General features: G+C 40.6%; 1 protein-coding gene across 1 annotated transcript in view; it reads left to right on the top strand.

Moving 5' to 3' along the window:
• The first annotated feature begins 9 nt into the window (after nucleotides 1-9).
• nop14 (NOP14 nucleolar protein homolog (yeast)) overlaps nucleotides 10-16,951 on the top strand; it is a 52,286-nt gene continuing 35,344 nt past the window's right edge. Inside the window, exons 1-7 of the mRNA XM_034034314.3 lie at nucleotides 10-159; nucleotides 1,078-1,279; nucleotides 1,500-1,634; nucleotides 4,948-5,089; nucleotides 11,370-11,518; nucleotides 11,888-12,022; nucleotides 13,555-13,677. Of these exons, the coding sequence (XP_033890205.3) occupies nucleotides 1,097-1,279; nucleotides 1,500-1,634; nucleotides 4,948-5,089; nucleotides 11,370-11,518; nucleotides 11,888-12,022; nucleotides 13,555-13,677 (867 nt within the window). The 5' untranslated portion in view covers nucleotides 10-159; nucleotides 1,078-1,096. The remainder of the gene's footprint in view (nucleotides 160-1,077; nucleotides 1,280-1,499; nucleotides 1,635-4,947; nucleotides 5,090-11,369; nucleotides 11,519-11,887; nucleotides 12,023-13,554; nucleotides 13,678-16,951) is intronic.

Genomic DNA, 16,951 nt, shown 5'->3' with positions numbered 1-16,951 from the left:
TGACCCTTACCCTTCGACCTACAGAAACATACCGACTCTTGTAGTGGCAGCGTGGTAGTTGTTTAGTTTTTTTGTAAACCTATAATATATATATTTTTTAAAGAAAAAAAACATTTAACTCTGGATATTTTACTTTCAGTTTGTTTACAGGTATCACAAGTAAGTGTTATTTAATTTCGGTACAATCATAACTGGTGGATAGGTTGTTCTCGTATTTTATTTACTTGCAGTGTGGTGTGATTTAATTATTGTGTTTGAAGAGCATATGGCATGATCGGGCTGCTGTAATTAAAGTAATTACAACCAAAACCTTGTTGTATGTATCGGAAGATTTGAGTTGTTTGTATAGTCGTTTGATACAACATAAACGTAATGTGTTACAGTGTACCTGCACTATTTCGAACTCGTCATAGTATCGCAATTTACCACGTTTTACGCCAGCCAAGTTAGACATTTATTATGTGTACAGTGTAAACTACAGTGCATATTTACATTAACTTTATGATATCACAATTGACGCGATTTCATTTTCCTATTTGAAATTCCAGGCATGGCTAGCACTGGTGTATACCTACTGTATAGTTTGCTGGTTTTTGTTTTGTTGGTCGTCCTGGTTCAAGACATGCTGGCCAAGGAGCTGGTTGAGCTGATTTATAAAAACATTGAAGTTCTCAAATCAAATGTATGTTATGTAGTCTCAAAAATGTGTTTGTCTAAACATGTGTTCTATTTTATACTATTCATAAAATTCATAAAATTCATAAACTCTTATTGGCAACATTATCACTGGTACCATCCCATTTTGCTGTGTTTGTCCTTTTAAAAGTAAAGACTTTTAAAGTTAATCTGCTTCAAAACTGATGATTCTTGATATGTTAATCCTTCCTAGGTAGGTCAATTTGTATATAAATTTAAGTAAAACATTAAAAAAAGCCTTGGTTATACTTTTTGAAGCCCGTTTTACTTCATGTTGTACGTAACTTGGAAGTGCGGCGTTCATTAATGGTAGGTTTTGTAAATATGAAAAACGGTCGAATTGCTTTAATGATTGTAAAATCATATGTGTTACATTTTCAGAGTTCTGTCTGTCACTAGTATGGGGAAGCCACAGAAGAAAAAGAACCTCTCCGACAAGGTGCGGAAAACAAAAACCGCCGCAGACATTAAAAATAATCCGTTTGAGGTGAAGATAAACAGGCAGAAGTTTGAAATTCTTGGACGAAAGTCGAAACATGACATAGGCCTGCCAGGGGTGTCGAGGTCTAAAGCCATAAAAAAGGTAAGAAACAGGCGCAAAGAGGATCCACCAGTTAATGAAACATTTCTGGGCTGGGGGAAAATAGACTGCCAGGGGAGTAAAAAAAAATACTAAAATATAGTATTTGATTTGTTATTGCAATTTCTCGAAATCATTTGTAAATAAATGCACATGGTGAATTGTGTTTAATTTTTCTTATTTAATTTTTTGTTTCTGATTGTATCGTGCTTTTTTATTTCAGCGTAAAGAGACTCTTCTGAAGGAGTACAAACTGAAAGACAAGACGAATAAGTTTATTGACAAGCGGTTTGGTGAATATGATACTAAAATGGCACCAGAAGACAAGATTTTGAAGAGGTTTGCTTTAGAAAGACAGGTACTTGTAATTTTTTTCTATAAGCTATTGGACATTATGAAATGTATTTCTCAGGTTGATTGCTTAAAAGTTAAGCAACTGTATTGTAGCTGCAACTGGCTCCACTTTGGGTTCAAATGACAGACACAAACAAACACGGTCCAGGAAGAATCCCAATATATATATATATATATATATATATATATATATATATATATATATATATATATATATATATATATATATATATATAGCCCAAGGTTTTGCCATCAGGGATTTTGCTTTTTATAAAGACAAGTAAATGGCATGGATGCTTTTTTTCGTTTTTTTCCCATTTGCCTTTCAAATGCTCGTGTTGAACAAAAACAAACACAGTTCCATCAAATTGGAATTGGAGTACGGTTCTCGAGATCGGTTATGTAGTGTGGACAGAGCGTTAAATTAAAACAGTTCCTGCCACAAACAGCCTTGTGTTACTTTAGGCTACATACACACACACACTGCAGTTGGCTTGACAACCGTATTTACAAACGGTACTCGCTGCGGTTGTTTGTTGTACACGCACACACTTTTCATTACTGAAGTGAGTGACTCCCTGTTTAAACAAACCACTTAACTCAGGTGAGGTTTTGTGTGACAACATGGAGGCTGTGTTTTTGTTTATGCTTTTGGAAGAAAGTTACTGTACGTAATCGATCGAGAGCTTGTCAAGCACAGCTATGATCTTTTCAGCAAAACCAGCGGAGATGCCGTTTTGCTTTTTCTGCACTGCTAAATACAGTGGCGACGATCTGCAGTACCATGACGGTAGATCGAAACATTTCGGCGATCTTCCGACCAGAAGGCTGGTGGAAGCGACTTGAGTGGTTTCCAAATGACTGGATTAAAAATATACGCATGTTTAAGGAGTCGTATATGCTTCTTCGTCATTTACTGAGACATTTCCTGGAGTGCCAAAACTTAAAACACACAGATGAGACGTTTGATATCGGTGGAAAAACGAGTTGCGGTCGCACTGTGGGGTTTGGGGATACGAATTGTCCCATATTGTTTTATTTAAGTTGCAAAACCAAATATATATACAGTACTGTGCAAAAGTTTTAGGCAGGTGTGAAAAAATGCTGTAAAGTAAGAATGCTTTCAAAAATAGACATGTTAATAGTTTATATTTATCAATTAACAAAATACAAAGTGAGTGAACAGAAGAAACATCTACATCAAATCAATATTTGGTGTGACCACCCTTTGCCTTTAAAACAGCATCAATTCTTCTAGGTACACTTGCACACAGTTTTTGAAGGAACTCGGCAGGTAGGTTGGCCCAAACATCTTGGAGAACTAACCACAGTTCTTCTGTGGATTTAGGCAGCCTCAGTTGCTTCTCTCTCTTCATGTAATCCCAGACAGACTCGATGATGTTGAGATCAGGGCTCTGTGGGGGCCATACCATCACTCCTCCAGTTCCAGGACTCCTTGTTCTTCTTTACGCTGAAGATGGTTCTTAATGACTTTCGCTGTATGTTTGGGGTCGTTGTCATGCTGCAGAATAAATTTGGGGCCAATCAGATGCCTCCCTGATGGTATTGCATGATGGATAAGTATCTGCCTGTACTTCTCAGCATTGAGGAGACCATTAATTCTGTCCAAATCCCCAACTCCATTTGCAGAAATGCAGCCCCAAACTTGCAAGGAACCTCCACCATGCTTCACTGTTGCCTGCAGACACTCATTCGTGTACCGCTCTCCAGCCCTTCGGCGAACAAACTGCCTTCTGCTACAGCCAGATATTTCAAATTTTGACTCATCAGTCCAGAGCACCTGCTGCCATTTTTCTGCACCCCAGTTCCTGTGTTTTCGTGCATAGTTGAGTCGCTTGGCCTTGTTTCCACGTCGGAGGTATGGCTTTTTGGCCGCAAGTCTTCCATGAAGTCCACTTCTGACCAGACTTCTCCGGACAGTAGATGGGTGTACCAGGGTCCCACTGTTTTCTGCCAATTCTGAGCTGATGGCACTGCTGGACATCTTCCGATTGCGAAGGGAAGTAAGCATGATGTGTCTTTCATCTGCTGCAGTAAGTTTCCTTGGCCGACCACTGCGTCTACGGTCCTCAACGTTGCCCGTTTCTTTGTGGTTCTTCAAAAGAGCTTGGACAGAACATCTGGAAACCCCTGTCTGCCTTGAAATTTCTGCCTGGGAGAGACCTTGCTGATGCAGTATAACTACCTTGTGTCTTGTTGCTGTGCTCAGTCTTGCCATGGTGTATGACTTTTGACAGTAAACTGTCTTCAGCAACCTCACCTTGTTAGCTGAGTTTGGCTGTTCCTCACCCAGTTTTATTCCTCCTACACAGCTGTTTCTGTTTCAGTTAATGATTGTGTTTCAACCTACATATTGAATTGATGATCATTAGCACCTGTTTGGTATAATTGTTTAATCATACACCTGACTATATGCCTACAAAATCCCTGACTTTGTGCAAGTGTACCTAGAAGAGTTGATGCTGTTTTGAAGGCAAAGGGTGGTCACACCAAATATGGATTTGATTTAGATTTTTCTTCTGTTCACTCACTTTGCATTTAGTTAATTGATAAATATAATCTATTAACACATCTATTTTTGAAAGCATTCTTACTTTATAGCATTTTTTCACACCTGCCTAAAACTTTTGCACAGTACTGTGTAAGTGCAGTTAAAATACTCTCACACACACACACACACACACACACACACACACACACACACACACAGCCTTCACACACCAGACGCAACAGGATTTTTCCTGCGACGACACGACAAATTTGCTGCGAAAACACTGCACGCCAGAAGCGATCACAGATGCGACAGCTGGAAATTTGCCAAATCTTTCAGAAAGTATGATTACTAACAAACAAACGCAATGGAAAATGGCTGATTCAGAAGAGGAAGAGCTCTTATTATTACTGATGTTATTTCGCAGATGTCAACAGCGCCGGATTTGGGTGCACAACATCCTAAAATGCCAGTAAACTGACCACTGAATTAAAAGAGACATGCTTCCATCTGTAGCATTACATTTTGTATTTTACTGTTTTTACTGACCTACATAATTGATTTAAAATGAATGCTTTAGGCTAATACAGCAACACAAAGTGTATAGTTGTAACACTGGTCAAATTGTGGATGTTTTCTGCCAAATTATAGAGAAATATATTTTGTACCTAAATATCTTACTCTAAGGTATTTATGAGAACACCCTTTAAGCTGAGCAATGTATTGTAGCCCAAGACATACAGTATATTGTAGTACTTACTATAGTATGCTTCAGTATTTGTAACAATTTAACCTTGCATTTAAGCGTAACCATGAAAAGAAGGACATCTATACCCTGAATGAAGAGGAGGAACTGACACATTTTGGACAGTCATTGGCAGACATTGAGAAACTGAATGACAATTTTGACAGTGACAGCGATACTGAGGAAAAGGGCCTACTATCAGGTAGGTAAAAGTAGATTGAAAAGAATAACTGCCTTTAATTGTTAAACAGTTTATAATTGTTTAGATTTAAAGGTTTGCCTATGTGTCTTTGATTAGTCAACAAGTTTACATATACAGCAGAGATGGCAACGGCTACGATTTGGCCGTAGCAGCTACTATTTTGGAGGTTTTGCTATGGTACTACATCGAAGGGATATAATGCTACAATTTTTATTAAATAAATAAATGATGGCTACTCCCTGAACATTTATGAAATATTATTTCAATACCGTGTGTGTGCTTTCCTGTCAATGATTTTTTTTAAATGACTTAATTGTTCTAAATACTGTATTTCACTGACAGTTTATTGTGACATTTTAACTGTCATACTAAAAGCTGTGAGCCAGGTTGCTTAGCAACCAGTTTAGGGGTCTGTGGCAAAGTGTCTGCTGATTAAGACCGGATGCAGAGGTGATGCAGTGCAGAAACAATCACATGTGAAAACTGTAATCCAATTTGGAAAATGTTCTTTTTATTTTTACAGAAATCCTGGTCTGGTGACCAAACAATAATCCTCCGGCAATACACCCCTGGTGTAAAGCTCGGCAGGAAAATAACGATTTGTAAACACAAACAAATAATAACACGTTATCCGCTCCCACAATACTACTAACACAAATCACCGGTCCGGGTGCGTGCAGTAGTGCTCATGGTGGGTGATAACAAATAACAGTGACACTGGTGTTGTTGGTCCGGGTAGTGCTGGCCCAAGGAGACAGCTCCGGAGACGTGTTAGCCGTCTAGTGAATTTACAAACAAAAGACAATTGCTAACAGTGCTACAAACAAACAAAACACTCACAAATATTTATTATTTATTTTTGGGAACTCTCCCGGTCCTTCCAGTTCCGTGCGTCTCTGAAACCAAGCGAAGGAACCGATTACAAGTCTCTGTCCCCTTTTTATGCTGTCACGCATGACCCCTTGGTAAACTAATGCAGCTGCCTTACAATCACCGGCTGCTACATTGTTTACCTTCTGGGTCAATACGTTCTTGCAACAGAGACTCGCCTTCTTCCAGACTGGCCAACTCCCCGACCCGGGAAAGAACTGTCAGTCCAGCCCGTCAAAAGAACTCTGTCCTCGCTGCTTAGCGCCCTCACAGGTCGGGAGGGAGATTTACAACCAGAACTCATTATATTTCTGTCACAGGGTCCTTCAGAAATTGGTGCGCAAATGTCGCCTTGTTATCATTATCAATCGCATGTTTACTCGATTGCTTATCAGTTATTAAAATAGGAATCGCAAATCAAATAAATGTAACTCTCCTCCATCTAAAAGATTGCGGTTGGCTTGTCAGAAATATGGAGAGGAATTTACCACAGAATGGTCATTCATTGAAAGAAATCGCGTCTCAATGTCACGTCTACTGTGAATACTGCTGGACAGCCTTCTCTCTGAAACATGGTGGGGGTCATGACTGTATCCCTCATAGGTACGAAGAAACACCAGCAATGCACAAAATCTGACACTCACCATTGTGTTTGTGCAAATGGGTTCAGTGGTACCCTAAATATGATTCATTACTAACAATGCTGAATGACTGGGTGGAGAAATTGTTCCCTGTTTTACCCAAAAAACAGTCTATGTCCAGAAACTTATTTGTGAGGGTAAAATGAAGAGAAAATGTCATAATTCCTCATTGGTAGTAAGTGGATCATATTTGGGGTACCACATCACCTGTGGGATAGACTGTTCATTAATTTTACAGAGGAGACCATTTTCTATTCAGGGCAGTGGCGTGCCGTCAGCACCTTCAAGGTATTCTCTGCTGACCAGACAGTGCCAAGTAAACCGTCAGTCAAATGACATTATGTTGCCTCACTCACTTGCGTACAGTGTGCTTGCTTATACTATGAAACATACTACTCTAGGTATTATTTGTTAATTTGTCTGACGCCTTTATCCAAGATGACTTACAGGGTTTACTAGAGGTTTTTTTTAAGAGTCAAGGGGTTTCCTGAAAGGGATGTGATCAGCCAATAAGAGATCTCCATTTCCCCTGCATAAGTCGAAAACAACAACCAGACGCTAGAAAAAAAAACAGTTGAGTGTATTCTCCATTGTTCACTATTTTTAAAGAGGATACTGTATTTGGTAATTTTAGGCTGCTCATGATCTTTCCGCCAAGCAGTGTTCAAGTTTCGCATTCTGTGTTCTACGACAGTGTTCTACACGGAAAAACCCTATTCTTGACATCAGCCGTGACACTTTCAGTTTTTACAGTGATGTATTCTCCATGCCAGCACCGTTGACATCACTTGCTAAAAAAAATCATACCTTTTTCAAATTCCATTCAACTGTAAAGTTTATTCAAAACGGTGAAATCACTGTCGGCCGAGTACCTCAGCCACTTAACAGTGTTCTCATCAACCCTTTTTTCCCCTCTTGTCAATTAAACTGACAATGTTCTAAATAAAGGTTGATGATGTTTAAAAAACAAATAAAGCTGATTTTTTTTTTTTTACTTGTATATTAATAATAAAGCAGGGTTTAAAAGATGTATTGGACTGCAAGTGTCTGAGTGTGGGTTATACTCAGTGCTTAATTTGTAAATCAGGAGGTCCCGGAACACATAGTGAGCGCGAGAGGGGGGGTGTTCCGGGGGGCTCTGAGGTACCGGAACGCATGAGAAAAAAGTGACAAACACAATGTAGCAGCACAGCAGACAGAGTAAACAGCTAAGTAGCCTACTATCTATGGTGCTGAAATGGACGGCGCTCTCCAAGGTGCTGATTAATTCAAAGCATTTAGACGTCACCCGCCATACGCATAGCCTATAGTATGCCCACATAGGCCTACTCGAGTAGCTGTGGGGCTTACACAAGTCCGAATTTCTCATAGCCTAATTTTCAAGACATCAGTGTACAGCAACATTTTTAGACGTCACTGCAGAACACCCGCCATACGCATATGCCCACGTAGGCTACTCAGCTATGGGGCTTACAAGACCCCAATTTCATATAATTTTCAAGACGTCAATGTAGCAGTAGAACACATCACAATATCAGAGTATAACTTCAAATAAAAGAAATCAATGTAGGCTACAGCAGAACACACATATCAGAATAAGCCTGCCTATGTGATAATATGATTAACTTCACAGTACAGAAGTTTGTAAAGGAAAAAGATGTTCCTACCTTAGTTTTCCAAAACCTCCCACAACACAGCCATTTCCTCGTGCGTCTTCTCCTCCCTATTTCTTGTTTTGCTCCTGGTGTCTGTGCCACATCTGTGTCCTTTAGCAATCCATGACCTCACATAGGGGACTGGGTTGAATTTGGTCAGGGGTGGGCCAACAAGGTTCAGAAAGAGTAGTCCTGATATGGTGGAGGTATGCAGGGATGTGCGGGTTGAGGTGCAAATCAGATTCATTTGAGAAAATCCCCGCTCGCATTCTGCACTGGAGATGGGGATGGTGCTGACCGCCACCAACAGCTCCTTAGGTCCATCTGGAATGTCTCCTTTACCACTGGTGTCCCTGTACTGCCTGTAGGCCCGTATGACCATACGTGGACTGTCAATGCCAAACCGCTGGCAGAGAGATTCTATCTCTGTTTCTCCGTACAGTGCTCCTGCGTCCTGGGGTCAGTATTGCACGTAAAGCACCTTCAGCTCCTCGATAAACTGGCTGTATCCTGTATTGTCCACCGCCTGTCCTCTTTGAGAGAACATTCTAGGCTCCATGTTCCTCGCCAAGCTCTCGAAAAACTCCCTCTGATTAAGGACTCTGTTGCTGGGTCTTCCACCATTCAGTTTGACGCCTTGGAAAGAGTTCTTCTGAATCCCTCTCTGGCTGAGTTGTGTGTGCCGGCCTGGCTGCTGTGACATTGCACTGAACACCCTCGCTTCCCTGAAGACTGCCCTGTGTGCAGTAATAATTGTGCAGTCTCTCTTTTGGAGCTCGAGTGACAATTCAGATAGTTCTTGAAGTGCATCACACATAAGGCCTAGATTGTTAACAAACACATGCGAGGATATGCGCATGGCAAGGCCACTATAGCTCTGATGGGTCACGCTGTCGCGGGAGGCATCCTCAGCTGCTGTGGTGAAATGTTTGTGAAGAGCCGAGTAATTTTTCCACACAGCCTCTACAGTTCTAAAACTGGAAGCCACCCATCTAGTGTCCAAGATCCTGCTGATTTTGCACAGCTGAATGTCTAAACTCTCTGCGCACTCCCTCAGCTCCATTCTGTTTTTGTTGGATACGCTATAAAGCGCATATAGCTTGTCCATCAGTATTTTAAAATGATTGATAGCCCCCATCTCTTTTACAACATCGCCTACTGCGAGCTCAAGCCTGTGTGCCGAGCAGTGCCAAACAGTTATATTAGGGAAGAGGGCCTGGATCCTTGTTGCTACTCCGCTCTTGCATCCCAGCATGACAGACGCGCTATCACACGTTATTCCAATGAGGGTTTTGGAGAGAAAGTCCTCAGTAAACTTCACACCCTCTAACGCAGATAACAGCTTACGGACAATTTCCTCAGCAGATAAATCATCCAGTTCCACAAAATCAATAAAAATGTTTGCAGGTACGTCCATATCTGTCAGCTGAAGTCTGATGTATACAATCAAGGCACTCTTTTTATTCAAACTAGTAGCCTCATCCAGCATTAGGCTGATTTTGGGAGAACACTGTACTATTCTTTCAAATAGTTTTTGCTTCATTTCGGATGAAATATGTTGCTGTATGTTGGAGCAAACAACATTGGAATGGAGAATTCTCCCCATGTCAAGTCCATTTAACTCCTGACAGTCAATTTCTTGCTCAAAGCCATGAGCGGGCCTGTGACATTTAGCCTCCTTGTACGCTGTTCGGAAGACTCTGGATGTAGTGTCTATTTGATCATTTTGTGTTAAGGTGTCATCTTTAGCCTTGGCTACAGTGCTTGCTGCCGCTAAATGGGCCTTGGTTCGGGCATGTTCAACAACCTTTTTTCTGGGGGCTCTTTGTTGTTTTTTTTACGTCAGAGGCAGAGGACGTTACTGTACATTCCACCCACTCTTTTGCTAGTTTCATCCCGCCCGTCTTTTCCGGACCCAAGCTCCCTACCTTTTTGCATGTTGTACAGCCCAGCTTTGAATTTTGCCTGACAAGCCAGGGGTTATACGATTGCTTTTTATTAAACTGAGCCTCCGTCCAAACTGCACCTGCTCCGGGCACTTCGTCGGTGGCTGCACTGTCCTCCCTGATCCCGTCCCCCTCTCCCGCCGAGTCTGACTTACTAGTAGGCCTACTGGCTAGTGGAGGACGTGCCGGTGGTGATGCTGAAATGGCGGGATTAGCAGCACAGACATCAGGAGCAGTTTGCCCCTCACTCCTCTCCTCCGGCACTGACAGTTCTCTGGCTCGTTTCGGGTTCAATTCACCATCTTTCTCTGGATGTTTGGACTTGAAAAACATTATCAAACTCGATTGTCTTTTAGGCCTATCCATTTTTTATTTGGCTTTCCTTTCCCACGACACGTTTCAAATTCAGTAGCAACGACTAGCCTAGGCCACGTGACGTGATTACGTAGGGACCTCTCACTAGCTGTTTCAAGATCAGTTACTTACCTCGCCGGCCCGCCCCATAACTTCTATGTACAAATAAGAGAGCAGGTCTGGAATCGGTGTGGCAGGATAGGATGCGCTTTTACGTGATGGTTTTTCTGGGGGGTGTTACTGATGAAGACTGCTTGTATTGCTGTATGTCCAAGAATACCACACCTCCTATTTTATACCAATAAAAAGTCTCAGTAATAAATGGCAAAGGAATCAAGTAAACCATTGTTAAATTAACCAATACTAGTAAAAAAAAAAATAAGCAAGACACAGTTATTTACAATAAAATCTGTATTTGTTTCTACTGTATTCTTATTTTATGCTATTGTGCTTACTTGATAATCGTTCTGTAATAATTACTTGTGAACAGATTTGCTCATCTGCATGCCCTAGCTTATATAGAGAGATAGTTGTAGTGCTATTTCTCCAGCACTGTAATTTGTTTTTACATACAGTAATGTGATAGCTCCCAAGGGGTATCCTTGTAAAAGAGATGATCCTTCTCGGTAGAATAATCCTGGTAATCAAATTTTAAATAAACAACGTTTTCAACAAATATTGAACAGCAACTTCTGTTCTAGCGATCAGAAGGGAGATAAGAGACATATTTAAGGCATAAGATTTGCAGATGGGTGATCTGTGCATTCAGTTTCTGTTTGTGAGCTGTGTTTAACATTTTCCCTTGCTTTCAAAGCGGAATTCACGGCTGCAAACTTTGGAGGGGGTGGGGGCCTGCTGAGGAAGAAATCTCTGTCTGAGCAGAAGGGAGAGGATAATAACCAAAAACCCAGGTCCCGCAAGGAACTCATAGAGGAGTTGATTGCAAAATCCAAACAAGAGAAGGTGAGAGTTTCTGTTGGACGTTTAAATTGGATTGTAAAATTATAATAATCTGTTAAGTATTCTCAAACAGTTTTTGTCCTCCTGGTTTACCATGTCATCAGAACTAATTGATTGACTTTATTATGTACAGTTGGGTGTAAATCATTACTTATTCGCTTAAAAAATATATATTGAATGATTTCACCAACTGGCTCGTCTCTCCAGTGGTATGTGTCATTTTGGAGCATTCATTTCAAAAAGTCTTCTGTTCTAAAAAGTACCTTTATGATGCATTTAATATACAACATACTTTTCTTCCGCACTGTGTATACACACATATGGAGTGTATACAGATTTTAACATTTTCTTTAAATTTTGAACCTTTGACAGCATGAGAGGCAGACCCAGAAAGAGGAGTCCCAGGTGCTGACAGAGAAACTAGATAGTGACTGGAAATCCATCCAAAGTCTTCTGGCTCATAATACTCCCAAATCTCAGAGACCGGTGCAGGTGGAAAAACCCAAGGTAACATAATCAGTGTTTTTCAGTTATCTTTTATGGGAATTATATCAACCCAAGTCAAAATGTTTTGATGCAGGGATTTATATAAATAACATGTCCTTAAAAAGACTAAAAACTGATAGAATGTATGTCAGGGGTATAAACCAGATGCATATACAGTCTTTTAACAACAGCTAGGCAGAAAGAAAAGAAAAAAGTACAAGAGAAAAGCAGATATTTATCGGTTCATTGACAATTTTGCTAATGTCTAGACTTCTGACAGGACTAACTTGCCTTGCTTGTTTAGAATATATTGATCTGAGGATCTCCCTCTAGTACCACTACATCTCTGTCATAATTTAAGTAACGTTGCAAAAATGTACAACCCTACTGCAACTAAAAATATTTTCAGTAGTCCTTTATGGGGAAAAAAGTCATATACAAGTACAAGGGCATACCAAAGACATATGTTTTTAAGTGAAGGTTTTTTTTCCTGTATTTTGAGAATTTAAGACCCTTTGATAGTTAGATTTGAGGAATTCCACTGCAGAGTGGATCAAACAGAGTTACATGATAATTCCCTTTCAACCTAATGAGTAACACAAGTTCAGAGTTAGTTTTACTGATGATTAGGTTAACAAGGATTGGCCCTAATTATTTTGTGTACATTGCAACAAACTGCTACTGTGTACAGCAGACTCCTGCCATCTGTCCAACATCGGCCCCCTTTAATTCTTTGTATGTTTAATATATACGTTGCCTTATACAGGGTTCGAAATTAACGACAGCCAAACGGCAATTGCCGTGGGTGCCCTTCTCGATTGCCGCAATGCCCCCCAAAATGTATGTCTATTCTCGGCCATTATGGCCGCAGTGCCCTTTCAGCTACAGCACCTAGAGAGACACCTGTATTAGGAAGTGTTTGGGTCCAAACAATGGCATGATTACGTGATTTGCGTGGTTAAGATGCACCATTTCCATGCACGACACTTGTGTCAATATTTGTCAGTAGAATACAGTAACCCCAATTTCTTGCACCAGTTGTGATCATGACCAAACATGTGCAAGTACTGTTGTGTACATTTTGTGCTTAAAATGAAATATTGCATTAAAGAAATTTGGAACAAGAACAATGAAAAACTAAAATACACTTAAGGTTGGTGTGTTGCACAGGTGCCATTAACAAAATGCCCTGAAAACTTAAAATAAAAAAATAATTCTAACAAAGGGCTGAAACACAGCAAGAGGTCAATAACCAAAAATAAAAATAATAATAAAAAAAAAGAATATGGTAGCACCCAACAATTGGATTTGGTAGCCATTGGCTCCTAAAGCAAAAACTTAGTCTGGAGCCCTGTACAGGCTGCTGGTAGACAAAAAATACTGTGCTCTCTACTTTATTGAACTGAAGGCCATTTTTGCCTGGCCATTTTTGCCTTGCCCTTTTTGTTGCCAATCTAATATCCGCTAAGGCATTTAAGACCTTTGCTGGTCATTACTGAGGTACTGTATAATGTATCGGACTGGATTAGCTTACATTGTTGGTTCCTTTTCAGCCAGATGAGTATAACATGATTGTACGGGAGCTGGGGTTTGAGATTAAAGCCCAGCCTTCTGAAAGAATGAAGACCAAGGAAGAACTGGCCAGGGAGGAACGAGAGCGTCTTCAGAAACTGGAGGTGGGTAGCTCAAACTGTAGATAACATTTTTGCAGTTATACAGTACAAAACCTTACTCTCATTGCCCTATTAAACTCTAATTGCCCTATTTAGCAATGTTCGCAAACCCCTAAGGCTATCGCAAAACACTTTTGTGAACAGTTAACGCACCAGAATCTGGCGCATGTGTGGGCAAACAGTCTTTACCCACATATGTGATTTAGCAACCGTGTTTTAGTGCCGACTCAGCAAGTCAGCGTTAGCGCTCGACATGGGCTGAACTTTAGGGAAATGAACTCATTTACATACAAATGTAATGATTTAACATGCCATCAACAGGGTTTGCGTTTTCAGTTGACATGTGAAAACCAGGTCTAAACTGTGCGCAAATTACATGGTCGACTATAAATACCGGTGAAACTACCAGGGAAGCAGGCAAAGAAGAGAGAGAAACAAAGATAAATCAAATAAATATGGAGTGCGCACTGGATTAATGTGATATTTTATAATGTGATACTTTGTACAGTGATTTTGTAACAATTGTAAGTCACCCTGGATAAAGGTGTCTGCTAAGAAATTACTAATAATTTCTACATGGCCAGACAAAGACAGGAGGAGGCGACATCCCCAAATATTTAGAAGTCATCTGTCTTTACTGAGCTTGTCTGACACACAATGCATGCAGCAATTTTGCCTCAACAGACAATCACTGATATGTGCCAACTGCTTCAGGCTGACCTGGAAGGAAACATGCGGAGAGCACACTGTTTGCCTGTAGCACTAAAGTACATGCACCAACACAGAATAGGCACTTCTACGTAAATTGTAAGGGGACCTATTTTGTCAACGTGCAAGTAGTGTGTGATCTGTGATGCCAACAACTACATCACAAATGTGTATGCAAATGATGGTTGCTCCGCTCATGACTTGTTTATCCTCACTAATTTGCAGATGGCAGCTGCATTTTAGCGGGTTGACAGTCTGAGAGGCTGGTTGATAGGGTACAACGGGTATTCACTGAAGCAGTGGCTACTGACACCGCTGCTCAACCCCACAACCCCTGTCGAACAGAGGTATAATCGTACCTTTTAAATGTGCTCGTATTGTAATTGAGCGAATATTTTGAATCCTAAAAATGTGATTCCGATGTTTGAATGTCTGTGGCTGAACACTACAGTACACTCCTCAGAAGGTTAGCAATATCATCCTGGCTTGTTGTGTTTTACAAAACATAGCTTTCCGTAATGGATTTTGAAATTACAGAGGAAAGATTACAGGGTTTGAGGGAAGCAGACGCTGAACTCCTCCAGTGTTGGAGGTTGCAGATGTTGCAAGTGCTTGGCAGGTCAGACAAAGCCTTAAAGATGGGTTCACATTACGCAGGTATATAATATAGGTACATAGTAAAACTACTGTGCGACTGTACCATTTACTATGATTATTTCTTTGCTATATAAAAATATGTGGCAGACAAAAGTATTGCCACAACTGTCAAAGAGCAAAATTGGTAGTTTAAGAAAAAAAATTTATTAAAAAACAAAAAGACTCGAGCAATTTAAAATATTTGTTCATGACAAAAGTATTGATACCTTTACCTTCAAAGTCTGTAATGTAATAGAACAAATTAAAACATATATTCATTGGTTAAAAACCATTACACAATAATTAAGCTGCATTATTATTATTATTTATATATTTGGCAAACTCCTTTATCCAAGGCGACTTAAAGGTGTTCGAGAGCAGTACAGGGTTACAATGCAAGATTAGTATTTAAATACAGTGTAGATTACAGTAAGTGCAAATAATACTACTAAAATATAATATGAACTAGGATGCAAGAAGTTAGGATTACAACAAGTTATATCTACAATGACATATTAGTAGTGCAAGGATCAGGCATTAGCTGAGGATCCAGTAACGTGGTGCGTAGGTCAGGCAAGGCCAGTGCATAGTAGGAGAAGTAGATCAAGAGATCTACAAGTGCAGTCTAAACAGGTGAGTCTTGAGGAGGTGGCAGAAGGCAGTGAGAGACGGGGCAGTCCTGAAGTCCTTCGGTAGCTGGTTCCACCACAGAGGGGTTAGGGAAGAGGAGTGGGCACGGGAGGAGTGGAGGGAAGGCATAACCAGTTGGCCAGTAAAGTTCGGTAGATGTTGCTAAGAAAGAAGCGGTAAGTGAGTGGCAGGGAGATGTGTTGAGAGAGGGAGGGTCAAGAGTAACAGAAGGAAATGGAGAGAGTTATAGTCAAGGGATAATGAGATGGAGAGGTCAGAGGTGGGAGAGGAAGCAGAAGGAAAGTAGAGGATAGACTTAGAGGTTAAAGGGTACATAAGGACCTTTTTTGTTTTATTGTGTTACATGTTCCCATGTGTTGCTACAACTGTTTACGTAAGGGGTGTGTGTGTGTTTATTTTTTTATTTTTTTTGTACATTTTGACCACTTTTTTAAACTTTTAAATTGCATTCCCTGCCTCAAGATGGCTTCACATTTCCCATCATCCTCCTGCTCACTTATGTAACTGAGATGGATTTACCAGTGAGCAGGAGGATGATAGGAAATGTAGTTCTGAAAGGTCCATGCGGGTACATATGAAGCCATCTTGAGGCGGGGAATGCAATTTAAAAGTTTTAAAAAAGTGGTCAATGTAAAAAAATTATAATTAAAACAATACACACATCTTATGTAAACAGTTGTAGCAACACATGAGAATATGCAACACAATAAAATAAAAAGGTCTTTCTGTACCCTTTAAATTTGAGCTGGTGAGAATGTGTCCAAGTTGAGATAGCCAAGAGGCATTCTGGGATGCGGGAGGAGATGTGGGTGTCGGAGGGAAAGGAGAGGAAGATCTGGGCATCATCAGCGTAATGGTTGTAGGAGAAGCCAAAAGAGATGAGAGTACCTAGTGAGCGGGTGTTGTGTTGTCCCAGGACAGATCCTTGAGGTACATCTATAGAGGGGGCAAAGAGGAGAGAGGAGGGAGGACAAGTTGGTGGAGGACAGGATGATAGATTGATAGTAGGCGGTGAAAAAATAGAAGGGGAGAGGTGAAAAGGAGATGAAGTGGTGGTCTGAGGAGGAGAGGGGGGTGGAGTAGAGAAGTTTCTGGAGAAAATCCAGTCCAGCTGGCAGCCAGCTTTGTGAGTAGGAGGCGAGGGGGAGAGTTGGAAAGAGAAAGAATCAAGAAGAGGGAGGAAGCCAGCAGAATAAGTCGAGGTAGAGTAATGAATGTTAGAACTGCCTAACAAAATGATAGGAATAGAGGTGGTGATAGAAGAGAGAAGGAAGTCAGCAGG

This window comes from Acipenser ruthenus, chromosome 1 (assembly GCF_902713425.1).
Source record: "Acipenser ruthenus chromosome 1, fAciRut3.2 maternal haplotype, whole genome shotgun sequence".
In the NCBI taxonomy this organism is placed as follows: Eukaryota; Metazoa; Chordata; class Actinopteri; order Acipenseriformes; family Acipenseridae; genus Acipenser; species Acipenser ruthenus.
This window is presented reverse-complemented; position numbering and strand designations above follow the sequence as displayed.